At 51.7% G+C, this 21,444-nt stretch overlaps 2 protein-coding genes across 2 annotated transcripts in view; both read right to left on the reverse strand.

Annotated features, from left to right (window-relative positions):
* Positions 1 to 614: 614 nt before the first annotated feature.
* NEMF (nuclear export mediator factor) lies at positions 615 to 19,640 on the reverse strand. Its single transcript, XM_053981374.1, has 33 exons — positions 19,477 to 19,640; positions 18,285 to 18,353; positions 17,871 to 17,973; positions 16,290 to 16,415; positions 16,067 to 16,215; positions 15,015 to 15,082; positions 13,960 to 14,046; positions 13,193 to 13,269; positions 12,696 to 12,766; positions 12,527 to 12,602; positions 11,224 to 11,286; positions 10,968 to 11,045; positions 10,458 to 10,666; positions 9,848 to 10,033; positions 9,485 to 9,548; positions 8,966 to 9,054; positions 8,221 to 8,324; positions 7,825 to 7,887; positions 7,582 to 7,694; positions 6,683 to 6,740; positions 6,293 to 6,351; positions 5,751 to 5,871; positions 5,105 to 5,399; positions 4,583 to 4,625; positions 4,450 to 4,499; positions 3,816 to 3,969; positions 3,448 to 3,525; positions 3,179 to 3,373; positions 2,470 to 2,502; positions 1,737 to 1,843; positions 1,620 to 1,663; positions 1,445 to 1,524; positions 615 to 870 (listed from the first exon to the last, which is right to left on the reverse strand). Exons 1-33 carry the CDS (start codon positions 19,533 to 19,535, stop codon positions 793 to 795), a joined length of 3,249 nt encoding a protein of 1,082 aa, XP_053837349.1. The 5' UTR covers positions 19,536 to 19,640; the 3' UTR covers positions 615 to 792.
* VCPKMT (valosin containing protein lysine methyltransferase) overlaps positions 17,498 to 21,444 on the reverse strand; it is a 40,043-nt gene continuing 36,096 nt past the window's right edge. Inside the window, exon 6 of the transcript XR_008437708.1 lies at positions 17,498 to 17,507. The gene's annotated coding sequence lies outside the window, so the exon portion shown is untranslated. The remainder of the gene's footprint in view (positions 17,508 to 21,444) is intronic.

The following is a 21,444-nucleotide window of genomic DNA, read 5'->3' on the forward strand; positions in this document are numbered from 1 at the left end:
TTGGTTTTTTTTTTTAATTTTTATGTTGTGGAACTTCAATTGTGAACCTTAGGTAGCAGATATTCTGCCCTGCGAGTGTAACTGAGAGTGTTTGTGCCTCTTCCCGGCCCTGTGGAGCTCCCCTGCCCCTGGAGCAGCCCCAGGGATGTCCCCTGGCTGCAGGGACATGGAGAGGGGCAGCCCTGTCTCTGTGGGGACACAGGGGACAGGGCCAGGCCATGCTGCTGTGGGGAACGGGGTGTGGGGGGGAATCATGTTTTAAGCTGTCTTCAAAAACTAATTAAAAACATTGACTTGTAGAACAACTCCTGTGCTGTAATTCCTGAGAGATCCCAGGGGTTCATCCTGACTCCCAGCCCTGCTCTTCCTCCTCTCCACAGGGTTCTTTACAGCTGGGCTGGGGGCATCTGGGCCTGCACCTTCCCCCTCTCCACAGCCAGGGAATGCTTGGGGGGAAACACGATTCCACCTTCCCAGAGGAAGTGTTCTCCACTGGAACTGCCCTCCTGGAGGCTCTGGAACTGAACACCCCGGAGTTTTCCTGCCCCAGATTCCAGAGCCTTTGCCCAGCAGTGGGGAATGAGCGCTCAAAGAGAGAAGCAGCAGCAGGGGAGGACATTCCTGACCAAATGCCAGCAATTTAATTCCACATTTATCTGCAATTTGTAGCAGAGTCCAGCTAAACCACCAGGAATGCAGGTCCTGGGTGCTGGAATTCAGTCCTGGTCGTGGGTCTGTGTCCATCTGTCCCAGCCCCAGGTCCGGTTTGGGGCCAGAGCCCCCAGCACGGAATCACTTCCTCTTCATGTTCTGGAGGTGAGGTGCTGACACTTTCACCTTCCCAGGAATATTTCTTGACAAATCTGTGTCCTAGGGAACATGGAAGAGGAGAAAGTGACCACAGCAGGAAAGCCTTTCTGGAGCACTGGGATGATCCTTTCCTTGGCCCTGGTGAGCCCCTGGCAGGGAGGGAGGGGCACCAGGACATCTCCAACCTCAGCTCCCAGTGCAAGCTCCTGCCCCTGCTCCAGGAATTCCCACTCCCAAACCCAGAGGGTTTCTTGGGAGCTGCTGCTTTTCTCAAACAGTGACACAATGCAGAAGCAGAAGGCCCAGTGCTCCCACTGAGGCTCAGTTTCTCATGGTCCTTCCCAGGCTGGGCAGCAGAGCTTTCCCAGAGGAGCTGGGGAGTGTCCAAGGCCAGGCTGGATGGGGCTTGGAGCAGCCTGGGATAGTGGGAAGTGTCCCTGCCCATGGCTTTTTAAGATCCTTTCCACCCCAAACCATTGCAGGACTCTCTGACCTTCCCCAGGAGTACAGACAAACTCCACTGCTAAAAAAACCCAAGAGCACACTCAGTTTTGGCAGCATTTCCTCCCAAACTGGCACTTGGGGACGTTTGGCTGCTGCTGCTTTGCAGAGGAGACGCTGCAGCCAGCCTCACCTTCACGCTGCGGAACAGGTCCTTCTCTCGTGCACTGGCTTCTTTGGACTGCATGAAATTGTGCAAGGCAATCTTGGCAGCTGGAAAAACACAGGGAAGAGTGAAACAGCCTGGAAAACCACACTGCCTGCAGCAGGCAGAGCACAGGAAAGGACTCAGGGCTCTCACACCATACCTTTGCCCTTCTTCTGGGTGCCCGGAGTGAGTTTGACTTTATACCTGCCCGAAGGAAAGGTTTCAGTCAATAAAACAAACTGACCACGTGCCCTCCCAGGGAGGTGCTGCCACTCACTTGTAGTTGGTCATGGCTGTGTAGGGAGCACAGATGGGGACAGCAAAGAGCAGGATGTCCTCGGGGTGGGGCTGCCCAGTCAGGGAGTCCAGCAGGGCCTCGCTCTCCTGGGAGACAAAGAGCTCCACTGGGACCAGGCCCTGTGCTCAGCCCTCCCTGGGGTCACGGGGCAGGAGGTGGAAGAGCAGCCTTGAAGGGCCCTTCCAAGCCAAACCATTCCGTGGTTCCATGAGCATGGATCTGGCATGGAATTCCCAAGCCAGGATTTGTGACTGATCCTGTTTCATCACTAAAATCACATCCTTGGCTGGATCTCGGTTTTGGACCAAGAGTTACCCAAAGCTCCCTCACCATTATCCTTATCCATGAGGAATTTAAAGGAATTCACTTATTCCCAGCCCTGGGCAACACCCACAGCCTGTAATTACACAAAAGTAATTACAGAAAATTTGAAACTATTTTATATGTAAACAAACTTCTGAACTAAAGAACCTGCACTGCTCATTGTGTCATCATCCAGCCCAGAGGCACCAAGGCAAAATCCAAGGGCAAACACCCTTGGAGCCAGCTCTGGGTTTATGGGGGGTGTGGAGATGAGCAGGGCAGGCAGAAAAGGAGGTTAATTTTTAAAATACAGTTAAAGTGGGTTCAAACAGTCCTGGAGGGCTCCCCCATGTCCCAGTCCCAGCAGGAACACAGCCCCACCTCAGCCCTTACAGAACTGAGCATTTACCTCCAGTCCTGGCTGCTCCTGGTCCTGCTCCTCCTGCACACACAAAGAGAGGACACATCAGGCCTGCAGGAACCACAGAGCAGCTTTGCCTCCCGTTCCCCAAGAAATTCTTTAGCCAGCAGGCCCCAGAAAGCCCCATTCTCCCTGCAAAGAGAACTGAACTCGTTTCACAACCAAGGTGAGAGCAGCACTTTGCCGTGGGTGGGAGGGTGGAGTGTTTCTTTCCAACCTCTAATTTGCCTGGCACACTCCGAGCTGGGAGGAGGAGATGGGGCTCAGAGAGAGCAAATGCCACCAGCAGGGCTGGGAGCTCGGTTACACCTGGCTCAGGGGGAGCTGTTGGATGAACGGGAGCCTCGGGACTGCTCCGAGCCCGTTCTGGCTGTGCTGGGAACAGGATGAGCACAGGGACTGCTGCAGGGCCTTGGGCTGCTCTGGGAATCCAGTGGAATCCCTGAACCCTGGCAGCAGCCACAGAGCTCTCCACAGTGCCCAAAATCCAAATCCGAGGAGAGGAGAGCAGAGGGGAGGGGAGGGGAGGGGAGGGGAGGGGAGGGGAGGGGAGGGGAGGGGAGGGGAGGGGAGGGGAGGGGAGGGGAGGGGAGGGGAGGGGAGGGGAGGGGAGGGGAGGGGAGGGGAGGAGCTCACCTTCTCCTCCTGCTGGCTCACCTTCTCACCCTGTTCCTCACCTTCCCATCCCACTCCTCACCTTGTCCTCCTGCAGCTCATCCAGGCCTGGGTCCTGTGCCTCGTGCAGCACAATTCCTGCTGGGAGGGTCTCCTTGCCCCCTCCTGCTGCACGGCGCTGGGGTTTGGTTTTCTGCTGTTGCTTCTTTGCTGCCTCTTCTTTTGTCTTCCCCTTCTTCCCTTTTTTCCCTTTGTCCTCCCTGTTGGATCCTGCAGACTGTGGTGACACAGGTGGTCAGGGCTGGTGACCAGAGCCACCACACCCCGGGGAAGGCTCAACTCCCCCCTCACCCCCAGCAGCTTCATGATGAGCTCCCGGTCCTCCTCGTCCTGGTCCCTGTACTTCTCCTTCATCTTCTTCATTTTACTCTGCAGGAGGAAGCACCAACAGCTTCAGAAATGACAACTTTTAGCAGAGTGCTGCAAGCACAGATGCTGAGCCCAGTGCTCTTTCCTTCCCGGTTTCCCAAACTCTTTCAGAGCAGTTCACCAGTAGGCAAGGGACTGGTTCCAGTGAGCCCCGTGCTAACCCCCAGCACCATCACCTGAGACCACTCAAAGCACCACCAAAGCAGCCACGGGAGGCTGGGAAATGTGGGATTGCTGTCCACGTTTCCATGCCAGCAGCTCAGCCCAGGGTCCCCCTGGTCCCTGCCCACCTTCTGGCCCCGCTTGATGGGCTGAGGGGCTGGAGCTGCCTTGTGGCAGTTGGGAGCAGCCAGAGGCTGGGTCTCTGTCTCTGTCTCCTTCTGCTTCTCTTCAGACAGCTCCGAGTTCTCAGAGTTGTTCTGCTGCTTCTTTTTCTTCATTTCTCTAAGGAGAACAATCACAACATCCTCATTTGTGGTGATGAGAGAAGCTGCTGCTCTCCTGACAGCATTCCCACCCTGCTTCCCTGTCACAGGGATCCAGAGGAACACTGGAAGCAGCCCCTCCTCAGAAAAACCTCTCCAGCCCACAAGTAAAACTGTTCCCAGCCAGCATTCCCAAAGGACAGGAGCAGCACCTGACCCTGGAAATGCAGGATGGACAATGGGCATGGATTGGGGTGGGTACAGATGTGCCCAGGACGTGGGGAGGGAATGGGGAAGAAGCATTTGCCCAGAGCAGCTGTGGCTGCCCCTGGATCCCTGGCAGTGTCCAAGGCCAGGTTGGACAGGGCTTGGAGCACTCTGGGATGGTGGAAGGTGTCCCTGCCATGGCAGGGGGTGGACTGGGATGGGATTTAAGGTCCCTTCCAATCCAAACCATCCTGGGGTTCTGGGATTCCCTGGAACACCCACTGGCTCTCACCTCCTCTCCTTGGCAGAGAGATGCCTCCGGCCCTGGGCCCTGCTGTCACTCTGAGGAGGGAAAGGCAGTTTAGGGCAGATCCTGCCCAGCAGCTCCCAGGGCTCTGGGCCACCCACTGGAGCTGGGACCTTACCAAGTTGGGCTCTTCCTCTTTGGGGATGATTTTCTGCAGGGATCTGTGGGGAGATGGAGAAAGAGCTCATCAGCAGATGTAGGGCAGCTCACCATGGACACACCAACCACAGCCCAGACATCAGCAGCTTGGTTCTAACTTTCAGCTTTCCAGAGCTTGGCAATCCCAGCTTTGGAGACTGGAAAAGGCAGGAACACTGGGATTCACTTTAGAAAACAATCTTAGCTCTCTGCCAGCTCCTCTCACACACACACAAGTGACAAACACAGCCCAAGGGAGCCCCAGTGTGCAGCTTCCCGTGAGCACCCACCCAATCCCTGCTCCCTGCACCCTCTAAGGAGTCCCAGGGACAACAGGGAGCTGAGCTCATCCCACAGCCTCAGCAGAGCAGAGGCTGCTCAGGGCTCAGTTTCTCAGCATTCCCATTGCTGAGCATGGAAGGAAGGGATGGCAATGCATCCCAGCCTTGTCCTGCCAGTGTTTTAGGAGACCCTCAGGTGCCCCAGCTGCTGCTTCTCTCACCTCTGGGGCTGAAGGTGTGACAGGTCAATTGTGGTGTCTGGATAATTCACCTCTTCCTCCTTCACTTCCCTCTTGGGCTCTGGATGTTCCTCCTCAGAGTCTCCATCGTCCTCCTCGGATTCAGCCTCTGGAGCAGGAGTGTTCCCTCCTCCCTGCTCAGCAATGCCCTCCTCACGGGTGCTCTCAGCTGTGGCTTCCTCATCCTCTGGAGCTTCCTCAGCCTCTGGAGCTCCCTCAGCCTCTGGAGCTCCCTCAGCCTCTGCTTTTTCCTCCTCACTGCTGCTGTCTCCTCCATCTGGGGCATCCAGGGCAGGAAAACACAGGAATACCAAACTGATCCATCATCCCAGGATGGTTTGTGTTGGAAGGGACATTAAATCCCATCCAGTTCCACCCCCTTTCCATGGGCAGGGGCACCTTCCACTATCCCAGGCTGCTCCAAGCCCTGTCCAGCCTGGCCTTGGACATTTCCAGAGATCCAGGGATCACAGCTGCTCTGGGAATCTGTGTCAGGGCCTCCCCACCCTCCCAGCCAGGAATTCCATCCCAATATCCCATCCATCCCTGCCCTGTGTCAGTGTGAAACCATTTCCCTTTGTCCTATCACTGATCCAAACTCTGAGATCACCCAGTCCCCCCTCTGTACCTAAAAGCTCCACCTCCTCAGCCACCAGCTCACTGGCACTGCTGGAAACCGTGTCCAGATCCTCATCCTGGACTTTGACCTTCCTCTCCTCCCGGTGCCTCCAGACACAGCTCTCATCCACCTAAAAACGAGGAGCCTCTGGGTCAGGCCTGGTGATGCTCACACAACACCTCACTCAGCTTCTTCTTCCCTTTCTAACACTTTCTGCCATCAAAAGGCAAAAAAATTAAACCAGACCCAAGTGTGCCAACCTCATAAGTCAGGGTGACACAGAGAAATGTTCAGATTCCAAACAGAGCTGGGATAACAACCCTGGCAGAGGCAGGAAGGTCCAGAGTCTGTTTGGAATGCAGACAGTGCACACTGGGCTGAGATGGAAATGAAAGCAGAGTCATTATCAGCAAGAAGCTTTTTATGGGATTTTTCCCAGTGGGAAAAGAAGTAATTGGGAATACACTGATAAGCAAGATGTGGAAAATAAGCCTCCTGCAGCTCAAAGCAAATTACAAAAGCCAGCAGGAGCTGCATGGGAATAGCTGTACCTTAAACAAGAAGCTGAAGCCCATCATCAGATAGGAAGGTGGAAGGAAATTCTTTTTCCCTGAAAAACAAAGGGAGAGTCTCATGAGGAGGTTTAGCAGCCATGCTGCAGGATGTACTTCCAAAATTCATTTTTATTAGAGGCTTTAGGCTACCAAAAAATTACACTGGGGCTTATTTTATCTCTGGGATGAGAAAAGGAGAACTCAAAAGCAGCTGAGTTAATGAACTTCTGCCCAGGGCTCAGCTCAAACTGCTGCTGCAGCTGCCTGATACTCAGACTAAGTCATTCCCAACAGATTTCTGGGAGAAGAGTGGGATCTGCTGCCACTGCAGGACAGCCCAGCACCTTTGGGAAAACATCCCATTCCCTCTGTTCCCTCGTGCCTCACCTCGGATCATGAAGCTGCCAGTAGTGAGATATTCTCCCGTGGGGGCAGTTTTAGAAACCTAAAAGAAAACCACGATAAACTGCAAAAAACCTCTGTGACAGAAGACCAACATCAGGTGACAACAGCACCAAGAGAAACACTGGCTCAAGAGGAGCTGAACTGGGAACAGTTCTGCAGGACTCCATATCCAAGGGGCTCTTCCTCTCCTTTGCAGGGAATTTTCCTAAGGGATGTTTCAATCCAGTCCCACCCTACCAGCACTGTGTTTTAGGAGTCCTGGGTGAGTAACTCAGGAAATAAACCCAGGACAGACTCAGGAGCATTCAGGGAATAATGATGCCTTGAGAAGGCTGCCCTGGAGCAGAGGCTGGATGGAGTCACAGAATAAAGCAGGGATTTATTCAAAGGATCTCCTCCATGGATCCACCTTGGGCAGCACCAGAGCCCAGCCAGGGCTGCAGCCAAGAGGAACCAAAATGGTCCCAAAATGCACGAGCGCTCCCGGGGGCTCTCACTGGGATCAGCTCTGCTCCATTTGCACCTTGCAGTTCATTGTCCCATTCCAGCTTTAGCCCAGGCACTCCCATCCTGCTTGTTTTTCTCTCTCCAGCCCACGCTGTTTGTGCTCCTGGGCCTGAGCTTTGGATCATTTGTCTCCCTGCTCTGTGCAGAGAGCTCACCATCCCCTGATATGAAGCTCAGACCCACACACTAAAGCAGCACAGAATGTGAAAAATACAAAAGCCAAACCCTGAGGCATCAACAAAACCAGCACGCCTCTGGTGTGACCTCCCCACCCTCACACAGAAGTTTGATCCACACCCATGGGCCCCTGTCTGGGGTCACATCCCAGTTCCCAGGGGAGCTGTGGCTGCAGAGCTCCAGGCTGATGTGCTCACCTGGCTGTGGGACACCCACCAGGCGCTGGTGACCACGCGGGCGTCCCAGGCAGCGCTGTAGCACAGGGCCATGGTCCCCGCCTCCGTCAGCGTCCGCGGCGGGATGGGCTCACCTGGGAACACCCAGCACACCAGGAGCCATCAAATCCTGCCCCAACCCAGCCTGGGAGCTTCCCAGGAAGGACTGACTCCCATCCCAAGGGAAGGCAATGCCAGCTCCTGCCCCCAGGGCCCCACAGGTACCTGAGGGGTTCTTGATCACGCAGCTGGTGGCTCCGTGCAGATCCGCGTGCACGTAGATGTCCCCTGGGAAAAGAGGAGACTTCCCTCAGATCCACACATCCCTGGAGCCAGGGAAGCCTCTCATGTTAGATGGAAATGCCTGGTCTGGCTGCAAGGGGCAGGGTGGGGACACAGAAGCCTTTCAGTCCATCCTTGTCCCAGGGAGAATCAGCTCCTCTGCTCCTGAGGGGAGCCCATCCAAGCTGCTCTCACCCCGTGGCACCAGAGGGATTCTCATCACCAAAATTCCCTTTGATCCAAGGCCCACAAAGCAGAGAGACCTTCCCATGTCACTCCTGGACACGCAGAGAAGTGGGAAAGAGGAGGAAACTCCCCCCATGCCCTCCATGGGCTCACCTGGTCTGAGGTAGCGCTTCACGATCAGCTCGTTCTGCTGCTGATCCCTGCCAGCAATCACCAGGTAATTCTCAGAGCTGATGAACCACAGGAACTTCTCAAACCTGCCAAATGCCAGCAAATCCTCAGTGTGAGTAACACCTGGAACTAACAGAACATTGCACAGGTGGTTTTTGATACCAAACTCAAAATATCCATCTCAGCACCTACGACTGATGAGACTGAAAATATTTTTACTTCCATCCACTTCCATCTACAGGCCTGGGACATAAAAAGAAGGCATGGGGCAACTACAGCATCACTGGCAGTGAGATCTGGAGATGGAACAAGCAGCACAGTCCTCCTATTTATCTTTATTTTAATAATTCAGTCATTAGGTGATTAAAAGCCTTGAGGTTTTGTTTCACTTGTTTGTTGTTTTTTAAAGCACAGAAGCCCAGAATGGTTTGGGTTGGAAGGAACCTTAAAGAACATCCAGTCCCACTGGACCACACCTTCCACTGTCCCAGGCTGCTCCAAGCCATGTCCAGCCTGGCCTTGGACACTTCCAGGGACGTGGCAGCCACGGCTGCTCTGGGCTGCTGTCCCTGGGAACCATTCTGGGATCCTCTGGCTTTGAGAAGAACCTTTAGGGAGACTCCATCCAAAGTGCAGTGCTGAGAAATCCTAAAGAGCTCCACTCCTGAGCCAGGGAAGATCCATCCTGACACAGGACATGAGAGAAGGATGATGGAGCTGTACTTGCCAATAGACCTTTCTGGCCTTCTGGATGGTGGTGACAGTCTGAACTTCCCTCAGGGTTTGCTTTGTCTTCTTCTCAGCTGATTTAAAAGCCTGTTTGGACAGAAAGCACCATCACCATCCAGCAGGAATCACAGAATTCCCCACTGAACACTGGGAAAGTTGGTAGGAAATGGCTCTGGACTTGATCACAGTGCAGCCCTGCTCTTAAAACTCCACCCTGCAGAGCTGCCCCCTGAAATGATCAGCTCTTGGATTCCCACTGATTTTCCACTCTAAGTCCTGGTCTGTCAGTAGCTCCACCTGCTCTGAGTATTCCCAATGCTACTGGTGGAAAAGGAGGATCCATCAGGGATCTGCAATCCTCCACTGAGCTCCAAATGTCAAGAATAAAACAACCCTGGGTGATTGTTTTTCCTTTCATGTTTTGTTAGGGCTGCTCAGATCAGGTCAGGATTTCCCACTGAGGAGTGGGAGGGATTTTCCATTTAAATATCTTCTAAAAGCCAAGGGAAAAAAATACCTTTTCTGCAGCTTCCACTGTCTTCTGAGTTTTCTTAGCTGCATGTCTTTTGTGATCATAGTACCTGTGAAACACAAGTGTTTGTCCTGAAATCCCAGCAGAGCCACTCCTTTGCCCTTATCCCACTCATCCCAGGCCTCTGCCTTCTGTTCCATGGGCAGAACTGGAAAATTCAATCAGAGTGAGCCACAGAGCAGCTGCTCTGCACCAGGGCAATTCCCATCCCAGAGCTCAGGGCAAGCTGCTATTTCAATTTTTAACAAGACATCCCAAAACCCTTCCTCCTGCAATATTATCACCAACAATTGCACACCCAGAGAATTTTTTTTCCTACAAAAACACATATTTACTGAAAAATCTTACTTTTTGGCATTGGCATAGGCAGACAAATTGAGATCAACATCAACCAATGAGGGTTTGTTTTTCTGAGGTTTCTTCAACTGTTTGGTTTTATTCTTTTTCTTTTTTCCCTTTGGTTCTTCTGTTTCTTCCTTCTCTACGTCAGCATCGTCATCCTCCTCCTCCTCTTCAGATAACACATAGGGGTTCCTAAAAACACACAACATCAGATGATTAAGATAAGAGAACTGGTTAATTTTTAATCCTTGGTGCAATGTGCTCTTAATTTACTTCTCTCAGAACTTTAGGAATGGCCCAAGGAGCCTCTAAACCCTTCACACTGTGCAGACACAGGAAGCTTTTTGTGCCAACACTTTTCTGTCTTGGAGTTGCCCATATTTGGGGGGAAGAAAGAAAACAAAAGCAGAAGATAAAGAGCCCAATTTTTCCAATCCAAGGAACTGACTGAAAACAAGTTTATTCTATAAAGTGCCATTTCTGAAAGCGAGGTAACTAAAAATTCACAGGTTAACTTTGCCACGTGCCAGCTTTTATACCAAGACTTCTGGGTACAAAAAAAAAAGCTATTTTGGGGTATTTTTAACTCTCTAAGCTCCTGATGCAGTGCACTCACCTCAGCAGCATGGTGATGTGGTTTGTCTGCAGCTTTAACTCTTTGATTGCCGTGGCCACGGGGTCCCCCTGGGCCTGGGCCTCCTTGACGATGGCCCCGATCTCGGTCCAGTCGATCTGGTTGGCCAAGGCGCTGCGCACCACCTGGATGGCCCTGTCCACCACCTCCAGGTTCATCTCTATCAGCTCTCCCTTCAGCTTATCAGCTTCCTTAGGGAAAGGAGGAGCTTGGAGCCATTGCAGACAAACACCTGCTCAGCAGCAGTTTTGATAAAAATGGAAGCAGTGGTGAAGAAATCCAAGGATGGATTGAAGTGGTTGGCACAGGAGAAGATCCAACTCCAGTGCTGGCAATCCCTGGAAATGTTCCAGGCCAGGCTGGAGCTACCTGGGATAGTGGAAGGTGTCCCTGTCCCTGGAGCTGGATGGGATTGAAGTTCCCTCCCAACCAAACCATCCCATGGTGGTGTGATTATGCATTTTTTTAATTAAAACCCAAAATCTGTCTTACCTGAGCCTGCTGGAGAGCTTCCAGTCTGTGCTCATGGTCCCTACGGACATTTTCAAGTTTCTTCAAGGCTTGTTTTTCCTTTTAAATACAAGATGGCAAAAAAAAATATTTTATATAAAAACATATTTATATATAATCTTGCAGTGATTACCTGATGCCATTACCAAATGGCATCAGGTGATCACTGCAAGGAGCAAGAGAAGCTTCTGGAAATGTGGGAGGCATCCCAGCTGCCCAGGCCAGGATCAGGACACACCTGCTGCAAGGCCTTCAGATCAATCTTCTGCCCCTCCAGCTTGGAGTAGAACTCGTCTGTTGCCTGCAGGAGAGATCGGGTTGGAGAATCCCCAGGCTGGCCTGGCTCAGAGCAGGCACAGGAGGGTCCCTGCAAAGGGCTGCAAAGCACTAAGAGAGCTGACAGAGGCTGAGACAACCTCCAGGAGCTTTCTCCATTCCCCTTCCCATGGGATGAGTCCAGCAGCACACTCAGGGCTGAGTCTCACTGCACACACAGAAGGAAAACAGTGGCCAAGCAATGGCTCATCTTTTTGCCAAGAAATGATGGAAAAGCTGCTTTGGTTCAGATTAAATGGTTGCAAAGCCAGATCTGTCTGCCCTGAATCCCTGCTGCTTCACTGGCTCACTGAAAAAAGCACAAAGACCCAGAGTGCCTAAGAACTGCTCCTGGTGCTCCAGCTGTGCTCCAAGCAAAGATGAGGAAGGTCTGGGGCTGTTTAGATCCTCAGAGGGACTGGGGACAAGGGACAAGCTACAAAACAGGGAATGGCTCCCACTGCCAGAGGGCAGGGCTGGATGGGAGATTGGGAATTGGGAATTCCTGGCTGGGAGGGTGGGGAGAGGTTGGGATGGAATTCCCAGAGCAGCTGTGGCTGCCCCTGGATCCCTGGCAGTGCCCAAGGCCAGGCTGGATGGGGCCTGGAGCAGCCTGGGAGAGTGGAAGTGTCCCTGCCATGGCAGGGGTGGCACTGGATGGGTTTTGAGTCCCTTCCAGGCCAAACCATTCAGGGGTTCTGTGATCAGTGAAGGAGATGACAGAAATTCAGGCAGGAAGCAGGGCAGGAGCGTGGAGTGGGAATTCTGGAGATCAAGGTCAAGAACAAGAGGCAATTAATTAGTCCAGATGTTAATGAGTCAAGGACCAGAAAGGACAGTGCCCACGGAAACACCAAATAAGAGGCCTGAGGCTTTCAGGGCAGGAACAGAAGAAGTGTAAATGTGATGTCTGCCACAACTGTTAACTCCAGAGACAACTCAGATTCCAGCTCTCAGGACAAAACATTTGGGACTCTTTCTGGAAGCTTCCACCTCCCTCACAGGTTCCACACTCCAGGATCTGAGCTCAGGAGCCAGCACTGCCCAGCTGCAGCCCAAAGGCCCTGCTGGGGGTGGCTTTTTCTCATCAAACATTTATCCATAAAATGATTCATCCCTTCCAAGGTCTCTGCTTTCATTAACAACCCCTGCAGTATGTTTTAATTACTCTTTTTAGCAGCAGTCAATTCAAGCATTTAAGTACAGCATCAGCAAAAGCACTGTACCTTATTGAATGAGTCAAATTCCAAGTAGGGACATTTTGAATGTTGAGAAAACAAGAAAGGATGAAATTCCTCATATCTGTAAAATACACATTTGATATTATCACCTAAAAACTAATTTCTGTTATGCAGACTAGTAGAAAGAAAGGGAAGAAATACTTCAAATATTTACGTGTAGATATCTTCTGCTGGTTTATCTGGTTCCAGACTTGGCTTTTTCTCCCTTTTCTGGATAACATAACCCTGAAAGAAGACAAAAATATCATTTGTCTGTGGAAAGGTTTAGGTATTATCAATCAGTAATTCCAGCAGGGAACCTTGTGCCTGACCCCACTGGAATTGTCTTGACTCCAATTTCTTCTGGAAAAAGAAGTGAACTTCTTCCAGCCCTCAGGACTATCCCATAAATGCAGAGTTTCTGTGCAGGATTTATTACAGAACATATTAAAACCCAAGTGCAAATCTCCCAGGATTTATACAATCTGCCTGTGCATTATTTAATTGCTGCCCAGTCCGTGGAAAGAAGCAATTTTCATTCCACATCAGCACCTGATACCCAGGAATAAAATCCACAGCTGGGAACAGCAGGAATTGGGATTTCCTGAGCAATTCCTGCTTGCCAGCTCAACTCTGCAATTCCAAATCACTGACAGCCCACCCCAGACCCACCTTTCCACTGAAGTTGTCAGTGAGGGCCATGTATTCTTCTGCTTTCTCTAGAGCTGAAAGAACCTTTTCAAGGTTTTCTGAAGGGAAAACAGCAGAAATGTTTCATCCCTGCAATTATTGCTCATTTTCAACAGGAGTCTGGGTTTACATCTGGGAAATTTTTAATATAAAAATTTATCTAGATGCTTTTAGCACATAATTATTCAAGTTTCAGGAGGAAAAAAAGACCCCACAAATCCCAGCTCTTTATAAAATTAAAGCTGCAGGGGCAAAGCATAAAGCAGAAGCTGTGAGAAGTTATTTATTTACTGCACCATAATGCAGTAGGAAAAAATCCTCTGGATTTATGGCAAATATAAAATACACGAGGAAAATAAGACTGCAGGAAAATATTTCCTGATTTTATTACCCAAATCTTTAATTTCCCAATAAATGTAAAGCTGCTACTTTACCAAATCCCCAATGTTTGCTACAAATAAAGACTTGGATGTTAATTCTTCTTGTCAAACAACCAGAACTCACCTCATGGGTGAGGTGGTGTCTCACTATAAAACCATTTAGACTACAAGAACAATCTGATATTTTATCTCCAATTTATGCACAAATCAAGAGTTTTGATGTAAACAAGGCTGGTCCCCAAGCTAAAAACATTAAAAACCAAAACCATATGGTCAGAACCATAGGTTTACTCATCTCTTTAGGAAAAAAAAACACTACACAGACATAAAAATCCCCATATTTGTGGCCCAGCCTTTAAAATATTACACCTTTATTTTCCAGATGTTGATCTATTTTGACAGCTCCAGAAAATCCAGCTTCTATAAGGCAGTGCTCAATGAGAGTGGACCCATAAGCTGTTAAAAAAAGAAACAGTGAAGGATCATCTGTAGAAATATTCACAATTTGCATTAAAAAAAAAAAAAAAAAAACACAAACCAAAACTGGACACAAGAGTGTGAGAAGAGTGAGAAGTCCCAAAAATCAGGGAAGGGGCAGGAGGGATGGGTGGGTAAGGAGGAGGGGATGAGAAACAGCCAAAATTCCCACAAAGGGGAAAAATGGTGGGGATTTTAGAGTGGAGCAGCTGTGCCTGGTAACTGGATCAGTAACACCACGTGAGGCCAAGGCTTCCCACATGACAGGATCAGAATCACCAAATTCCAGCATGGATACAGCACAACTGGGATCAGTGGGGGACACTAATCAGCAATTATTATTATTATTATTATTATTATTATTATTATTATTATTATTATTATTATTATTATTTAGCAATTATTTAAGAGTAGAGCAGAGTAGAGAGAAAAGGGTGGTGAAAAAGAGAATCAAGAGATGGGGAAAGTCATGCTCAGGTGTGATTTGAGCTGCTCAGGAAATTCTCTGCTTGAGCAGCATTGGCAGGTCAGGAGGAAAACCAGTTTTGTTCTGATGACCTCAAACGTGACAAATGTGCTTCTGTGCTCAGGAAAAGCTGACTTTACACTTACAGCTCCTGTCTGGTACCAGGATGGTGCAAAATGCCCCAAGGCAGAGCTCCAGCAGAGCCACTGCCAGGTGCCATCACTGCTGCACCGCGGGCAGGCCCAGCTCTGCGCAGATGCCTTGGAATCAATAAATCAATCCCTGTTTCCCAAGGCAGCCTGGCAGGGTGGGAGGTGTCCCTGCCCAAGGCTGGGGGTGGGATAAGATGGGCTTTAAGGTTCCAATCCCCAATCCAAACCACTCCAGGACTCTGTGAGAAGTTATTCAAGTTTTCCAGCATGACACAGCACACGCAAATGAGTGACCTCATTTCACCTCCTAACAAAGCCCAATCACTTACGAAGGAGGGGGTTAAGAACCCTCTTCAGCTGCTCCCCTTTGGGTGCATTTGATATGATTTCAGTTAACCTGCAGGAGAAAATGGCAAGTTGCAATTCCAAAGAATAATCTGTTTTAAAACAACATTGCATCGCTTAGAAGCTACAAAACATTTCCAGCCTTAAAAAATGAAACTGAAAATGGCCTGTAATAAACTACCCAAAGATTTTCACAGCTCTGGCAAATTTGGGTTTATCCCAATAAATACACCATTTATGAGCTCTGGAATTTATGGGGATTTCTGAAGGAGTTTGAAATGAGTTAGAGACGGGACCTCTGAGTTTTTTAGATGATGTGGTTTATTTTCTTATCTTCTACATAAACAGGAAGGGTGAGTTGGGCTCACATCTTCACTGCACAGTTCAGAAGGTCACAAGACCCCCAGTTACAAAACCTTTTAAGGATTTATTGACCAATAAAACACTGCCAACAAGGATATTTATGCTTTTAACCCAATCCTTAAATATTTCATCTTATGGAGCCATGCTACAGTGTGAGCTTTCTTAGCCAATCCTGTTATGGCACACAAACCCACAGTGCTGCATTCTAAACTCCTTGTTTACCTCTGGAACTGCTTTTATTTCTATATCTTAAACTCTAAAACTTTCTTCTTCTTAATGTACTCTGCTTTAGATTACAAATCCACATTCTCACTTCTAGCACCTCAGTTTGGAAGCCTTTTCCAAGGTCTCAGATTGAACCCCGTATTAAATTCTAAACTTTGGCTTACAGGCCCAAAGCTCTGAGAATTCCTTGCATTTCCAATTCCAACAGAAATTGAGATTACCTCTCTAAGGTGGGCAGAGGCACAGCAGCTTTTGCACTGGCCACAAAACGTGAGCTGTGGAAGTGGGATTACCTCTCTAAAGTGGGCAGAGGCACAGCAGCTTTTGCACTGGCCACAACAAACACACCAAATGTGAGCTGTGGAAGTGGGATTACCTGTCCAAGGTGGGCAGAGGCACAGCAGCTTTTGCACTGGCCACAAAACGTGAGCTGTGGAACTGGGATTACCTGTCCAAGGTGGGCAGAGGCACAGCAGCTTTTGCACTCTCCACCGGGTACCGCTCCCGCACCGCGAACCTGACGTCGTCGGCCTCGTCCGTGCGGAACCTCAGGATGTTCAGGATCAGGTACTCGTGGTCGGTGAGGACAACGTTGCCCTGCGAGCACAGGGACCCTCAGCGAGGCCAGGCTGGTGTCCCTGCCCCGGGGGACGCTGGCAGCCCTGCCTCACCCTGTCATAGAGCTCCAGGATCAGGTGGTAGGCGGCCTGCTCGCTGCCGAACTGCAGGTCCACGATGCGGTCCATGCCCAGCTGCCTCACGCTCACCAACCGCCGCGTCCTCAAATGCTTCCGGCACTGCGGGGGAGGCCTGAAGTTTGAGCTTTTATGGTTTTCAAACCGGCGCTGCTTCAGTGGGTAACTCTACAACTCAGCTGCTGGTCTCTCCCCTTTTACCAAGACAAAACAATTCCTCTCTAGGCCTGAAACTCAAGGGCACTTCACTGGTTCAAGCCCCAAAAAATGTAAACAATGGTGAATTAATTGGGGGGGGGGGGGTTATTGTTTAATGTTGTTCAATTTTTTTTTTCTTTTGTGCCTGTGAAATAAACAGTTTTTTCCACTTTTCTCAGAGGAAGTATTTTCCCTGAAGTGGCTGGGGGAGGGGCCGATTCAATCTGCTGTCTAGAGAAACCCCTCTGGGGGTTCTCTCCCAGATTTGCCCTAAACCAGGACAGGGGGCAAACCTGGAGTAATAATTGACTTCATTACCTGAAGTTGTAATTGGACAATTAACCTCTGATATGCAAACGGACCAAATTTTTATCTGTCTGAAAAATTTGTGATTGTTGTCCCACCTGGCTGTGCAAGACTCCTGCACTGCCCAAGGCGTGCCCTTTGAAGGCCTTTCAATAAATACCCACCTTGACCCTTTAACTCTGTCTAGCCTCTGTTCTAGGCAGCCTCTCCAGGCATCAGAGGGGTGGGAAAAATGTCTGGGAAACACCTGAAAACACCTGGGAATGGCTTGGCTACAGAGCCCTCCTGTGGCACCAACCACTTCCTATTCAACTCAAATATCACAAGAGTAAAAATGTTGGTGCTCACCAAAGGAACACCTTCATTTTTATAATTATAAATATAATTGAGCCCAAATCTTAACAATTAGACTTTTTTTTTCTACGTTGTTTGTTTAGCTCAAGGGAGCAGCTGGTTCAAATGCCAAGAGTTTATTTTTTAAAGAGAACTGGGATTATCCCTGCCCCCATCTCTGCCGTGGAAAGCCACCCTGGAGAATCTCTGCTGAGGGACTTCTGGCTGCACCCAGAGGATAAACAGATCCATGGGAGTCATCCCAGGCTGTATCCCCATGGATCTACCCGTGGATGCACCTGCAGGAGCCCAGCCTAAGAGCCTGGAGCAAGGCCTGAGCCCCCAGAGCTCAGCAGACTCAACAGAGGACTCTGGAGCACAGGGTGTGCATCCAGCAACTAAAAATTCACACAGCCCAACTGGAATGACAAGGGTTTTACTGGAGCAACGTTCCAGAAGGAATTTATAAATGAGGTTTATAAAAACTATAAATACAGTTAATAAAAAGTTTTTACAAATTTAAGTATTCACTCTTTCAGGCACTGAACATCGGCGGTGTGACCCCAAGCCCACGTTTGCTCTTCCCTTGTCCTCAGCCACCTGCAGGATCGGGATCCACTGGGATAATCCTCCCCTATTTTCCTGCCCCCAAGGACAGAAGGCGACCACTCCTTCCTGATCTGCAGCCACCCCACAAGTCACACACCCTGCTGAGTTTACCTTCATGGCGAAGCTGGATGGCATCACGTTCTTTGGCCACTCGAACTCCGTCAGGTGGATGCGGATCCCGGATTCCAGCAGCAGCGTGGCCTTGCACTCCGGCCTGAGGGCAAAACACAGGAGCTGCACCCCAAAATCCCCAGCACCCCTCCCAAATGAGGACCTTCTGGGACCCCACGTGGCACAGGAGCAGCCACCCCACCACCCACCCCTTGGCAGAGGGTTTTCTGCAGCGTTTCCCTCTCCATATCCTATTTCCTAAGGATTTTTTTGGGTAAAAATGACTGCATTTTACCAAAAACCAGCAGAATCTCACTGGAAACAAGTCAGGAATTACTGCAGACAATTTAAAAATTCGAATTTTCACACAGCACTTGTAAAGAATTTGTAAATAAAGATGTTTAAAGCTCTTACTTTTGCAGGCGAATGAGATAGGTCTTGTTATCCACATCATAAACGTTGTTCACTCTCATTCCCAACAAGCTGCCAAAAACAAGGAATGCTCTGGAGAATCCAAAACACAACTGGCTGGAAAAATCCCAGTGGCAATTAAAGTACACAGAAGGGCAAGTAATGATAAATTACCAAGTTATATAAATCACCAAGCTATGATAAATCACCAAGGAGTAACCAAAAGGGCAGCAAAGGAAGATTAATGGAAGGAGCTGGAAGCAACAACCATGGAGAGATGGAGAAACTGCTCTTAAGACACAGCAGTTCAGAGAGGGAGGAAATTAGGTGGAGAAATTTATATTAATGAACAAAATGGAGAAAGCTGCCAGTTCCTGCCCGTGCTCCTCTTTGTGGCAGGGATGTAAAATGAACTGGTGATACTGGGGCTCCTTGGCCAGCACAGGGCACCAGTAATCCCAGTATGGGCTCTGAACTGGCCTGGGGGTGTCAGTCACTCCCTTCAGAGTGGGGCTGGACACCAGGAATGTGCCAGAGCTCCACAGGGATGTGAGGAGTTTCCCAGCTGGGAAACTGGGAATGTTCCCCTGGAGAGGAGAAGGATCCAGGGAGAGCTCAGAGCCCCTTGCAGGGCCTGGAGGGGCTCCAGGAGAGCTGGAGAGGGACTGGGGACAAGGGATGGAGGGACAGGACACAGGGAATGGCTCCCAGTGCCAGAGGGCAGGGATGGATGGGAGATTGGGAATTGGGAATTCCTGGCTGGGCTGGAATTGCCAGATTTGCAGTGGCTGCCCCTGGATCCCTGGCAGTGCCCAAGGCCAGGCTGGACACTGGGGCTGGAGCAGCCTGGGACAGTGGGAGGTGTCCCTGCCATGGCATGGCATGGCATGGCATGGCATGGCATGGCATGGCATGGCATGGCATGGCATGGCATGGCATGGGATGGGATGGCAGCGGGGCTCAGGGGGTTCTGCAGAGCCCGGGCAGGGCAGTGCTCAGGGCAGAGCTGTGACAGCGGGACGCCACGGAGGAGCAGAGCCCCCACAGCCCGGAGACTTCGGCGGGGCGCCAGGACCCCGGGCCACAAGGAGGAGCGGGGACAGAAGCAGAGCCAGGGCCAGGAGCAGCGGCAGGACCAGGTCCCACCGGGCCGGGCCACGCTCCCCGGGGCCGCACGGGCGGGGAGTGCCGGTACCTCTGCCGCAGCTCGGCGAGCACCGCGCGGATGTCGACGGTGCTGAAGCGGGACTTCATGGCGCCGGCGGCGGCCGCCGAGGCCCGCGGGGATCCCGGCCCGCGGCCCCGCCGTGCTCCCGGCTCCCGGCCCCTCACGGATCCCGGCGCTCCGCGGCCGCCCCGCGCCTGCGCCCACGGGCGCTACGGGTCGCGCCCGGTGCCAATCCCCGGCGCTCCGCGGCCGCGCACGGGCCGAGGCGGGCGGGGCGGTGCCGCGCGCGGCCGGCAGGAGGCGCTGTGGGCGCGGGGGCGCTGAGGGGGCGGGCGGCGAGCGGGGCCCGGCGGTGACAGAAAAGGGTCCGGGAGTGACAGAAAAGACTCCGAGAGTGACAAAAAAACGGCCCGGCGGTGACAAAAACCGCCTATGACCAAGGGGCCCCGGGAGAGGGCGGCGAAAGGGGGACAAAACGGGGCGCGAGAGGGTCCCGTGTGTGGCAAGGGGATCCCGCGGGACCCCTTTCATGAGGGTTTGCCCACATGTGTTATTTCAGGGCTGGTTTGGCTTGAAAATTTGGTTGTGTGAGGGAGTGTTGTAATGGAGCGTTGCGGGGTTGTTTGCGAGGAGTGCCAGTAGGAGGCGGTGTTTGCGTGTGTGTTTCGGGGTGAAAAGGAAGCGTTTGGGGTTCGGGGGTGGGTGTCGGTGGCAAAAGGGGAGCCCGCGTGTCTCTGTATTGCCCAGGCTACGCTGGCGTGGCTATTCACAGGCGCGATCCCGCTACTGACCGCCACGGGAGCTTTGACCTGCTCCGTCTCCGACCTGGGCCGGTTCACCCCTCCTTAGTCAACCTGGTGTCCCGCGGCTCCCCGCGGGTCACCATATTGATGGCGGCCTTAGCTTGGACGCCCGCTCGGCACAGCGCACGGCAGCCCAGAACTCCTGGGCTCAAGCGATCCGTCGGGCTCAGCCTCCCCGGCAGCTGGGACTACAGGCGCGCGCCACCGCGCCCGGCGCTCGCAGCCCGCTCCGCCGCCGGCGCGGCTTGTGCGGAGCCGCCCCGGGCCCGCCTCCTCCGCGTTCCGCCGCTGCTCCCGCCCCGCCCCACGATCCTCCTTGCTGCTCCTGCTCCTCCTCCCTCCTGTTTATACTGCTCCTCCTCCTCCTCCTCCGCCTTCTTCTCCGCCTTCTCGTCCTCCTCTTTCTCCTTCTCCTCCTTCTCTTCGTCCTCCTCCTCCTTCTTCTCCTTCCCTCCCTTTATCCTTTTCCCCCTTCTCGTCCCTTCCCTATTCCCCTTTTCTTTCCCCCCTTCCCATTCCGCCTTCCCCTCTCCCCCTCTTCCTTTCTCCTTTCCCCTTCCTCTTTCCCTCCTTGTCTTTCCCCATTTCCCTTCCCATTCCTCTTCTTCCCCCTTCTCCTTTTCCTTGTCCCTTCCATTCACCTTCCTCTCCTTCCTCCTTTCCCTTTTCCCTTCGGCACTTTCAGCTTCTTCCCCATCTTCCCTTACCCCTTCCCCTTCTTCCCATCCATCCATTCTCTTTCCCTTTTCCCTTCTCCTTCCCCGTTCCCTTTCCCCTTCTCCTTTCCCTTCTCCCTCCCTTCCTGTTTCCCCTTTCCCTCCATCCCTGTCTCACCCCCAGCACACACTTCAGTTTCCCCTGCTGAGGAAGCAGCCAGGCCAAGGACAGAGCTCCCCCTCCCCATCCTTAGCACAAACCCAAATTCTTCACTTCACACACAAATTTGGGCGTTGTTACCGGAGATTCGCAGTGGGATTTAGGATCAGGGGCTCCCTCAGGAGCACCATATCCACACTGAACTTCCACCAGCACGACAACTGCAGCCCAAAATCCCAACCTCAGCCTTCCCAGCTCTCGGATCCCACCCACAGACCACCAGATCCATCCGTTTTGCAGATTCCCTGCCACCCGTCCTGTGCGAGCTCTGCCTGGCCACACAGTGGCAGTGGGGAACCGAGGGAATGCCCTTGAG

The sequence above is a fragment of the Vidua macroura genome, chromosome 6 (genome assembly GCF_024509145.1).
Source record: "Vidua macroura isolate BioBank_ID:100142 chromosome 6, ASM2450914v1, whole genome shotgun sequence".
Classification (NCBI taxonomy): domain Eukaryota; kingdom Metazoa; phylum Chordata; class Aves; order Passeriformes; family Viduidae; genus Vidua; species Vidua macroura.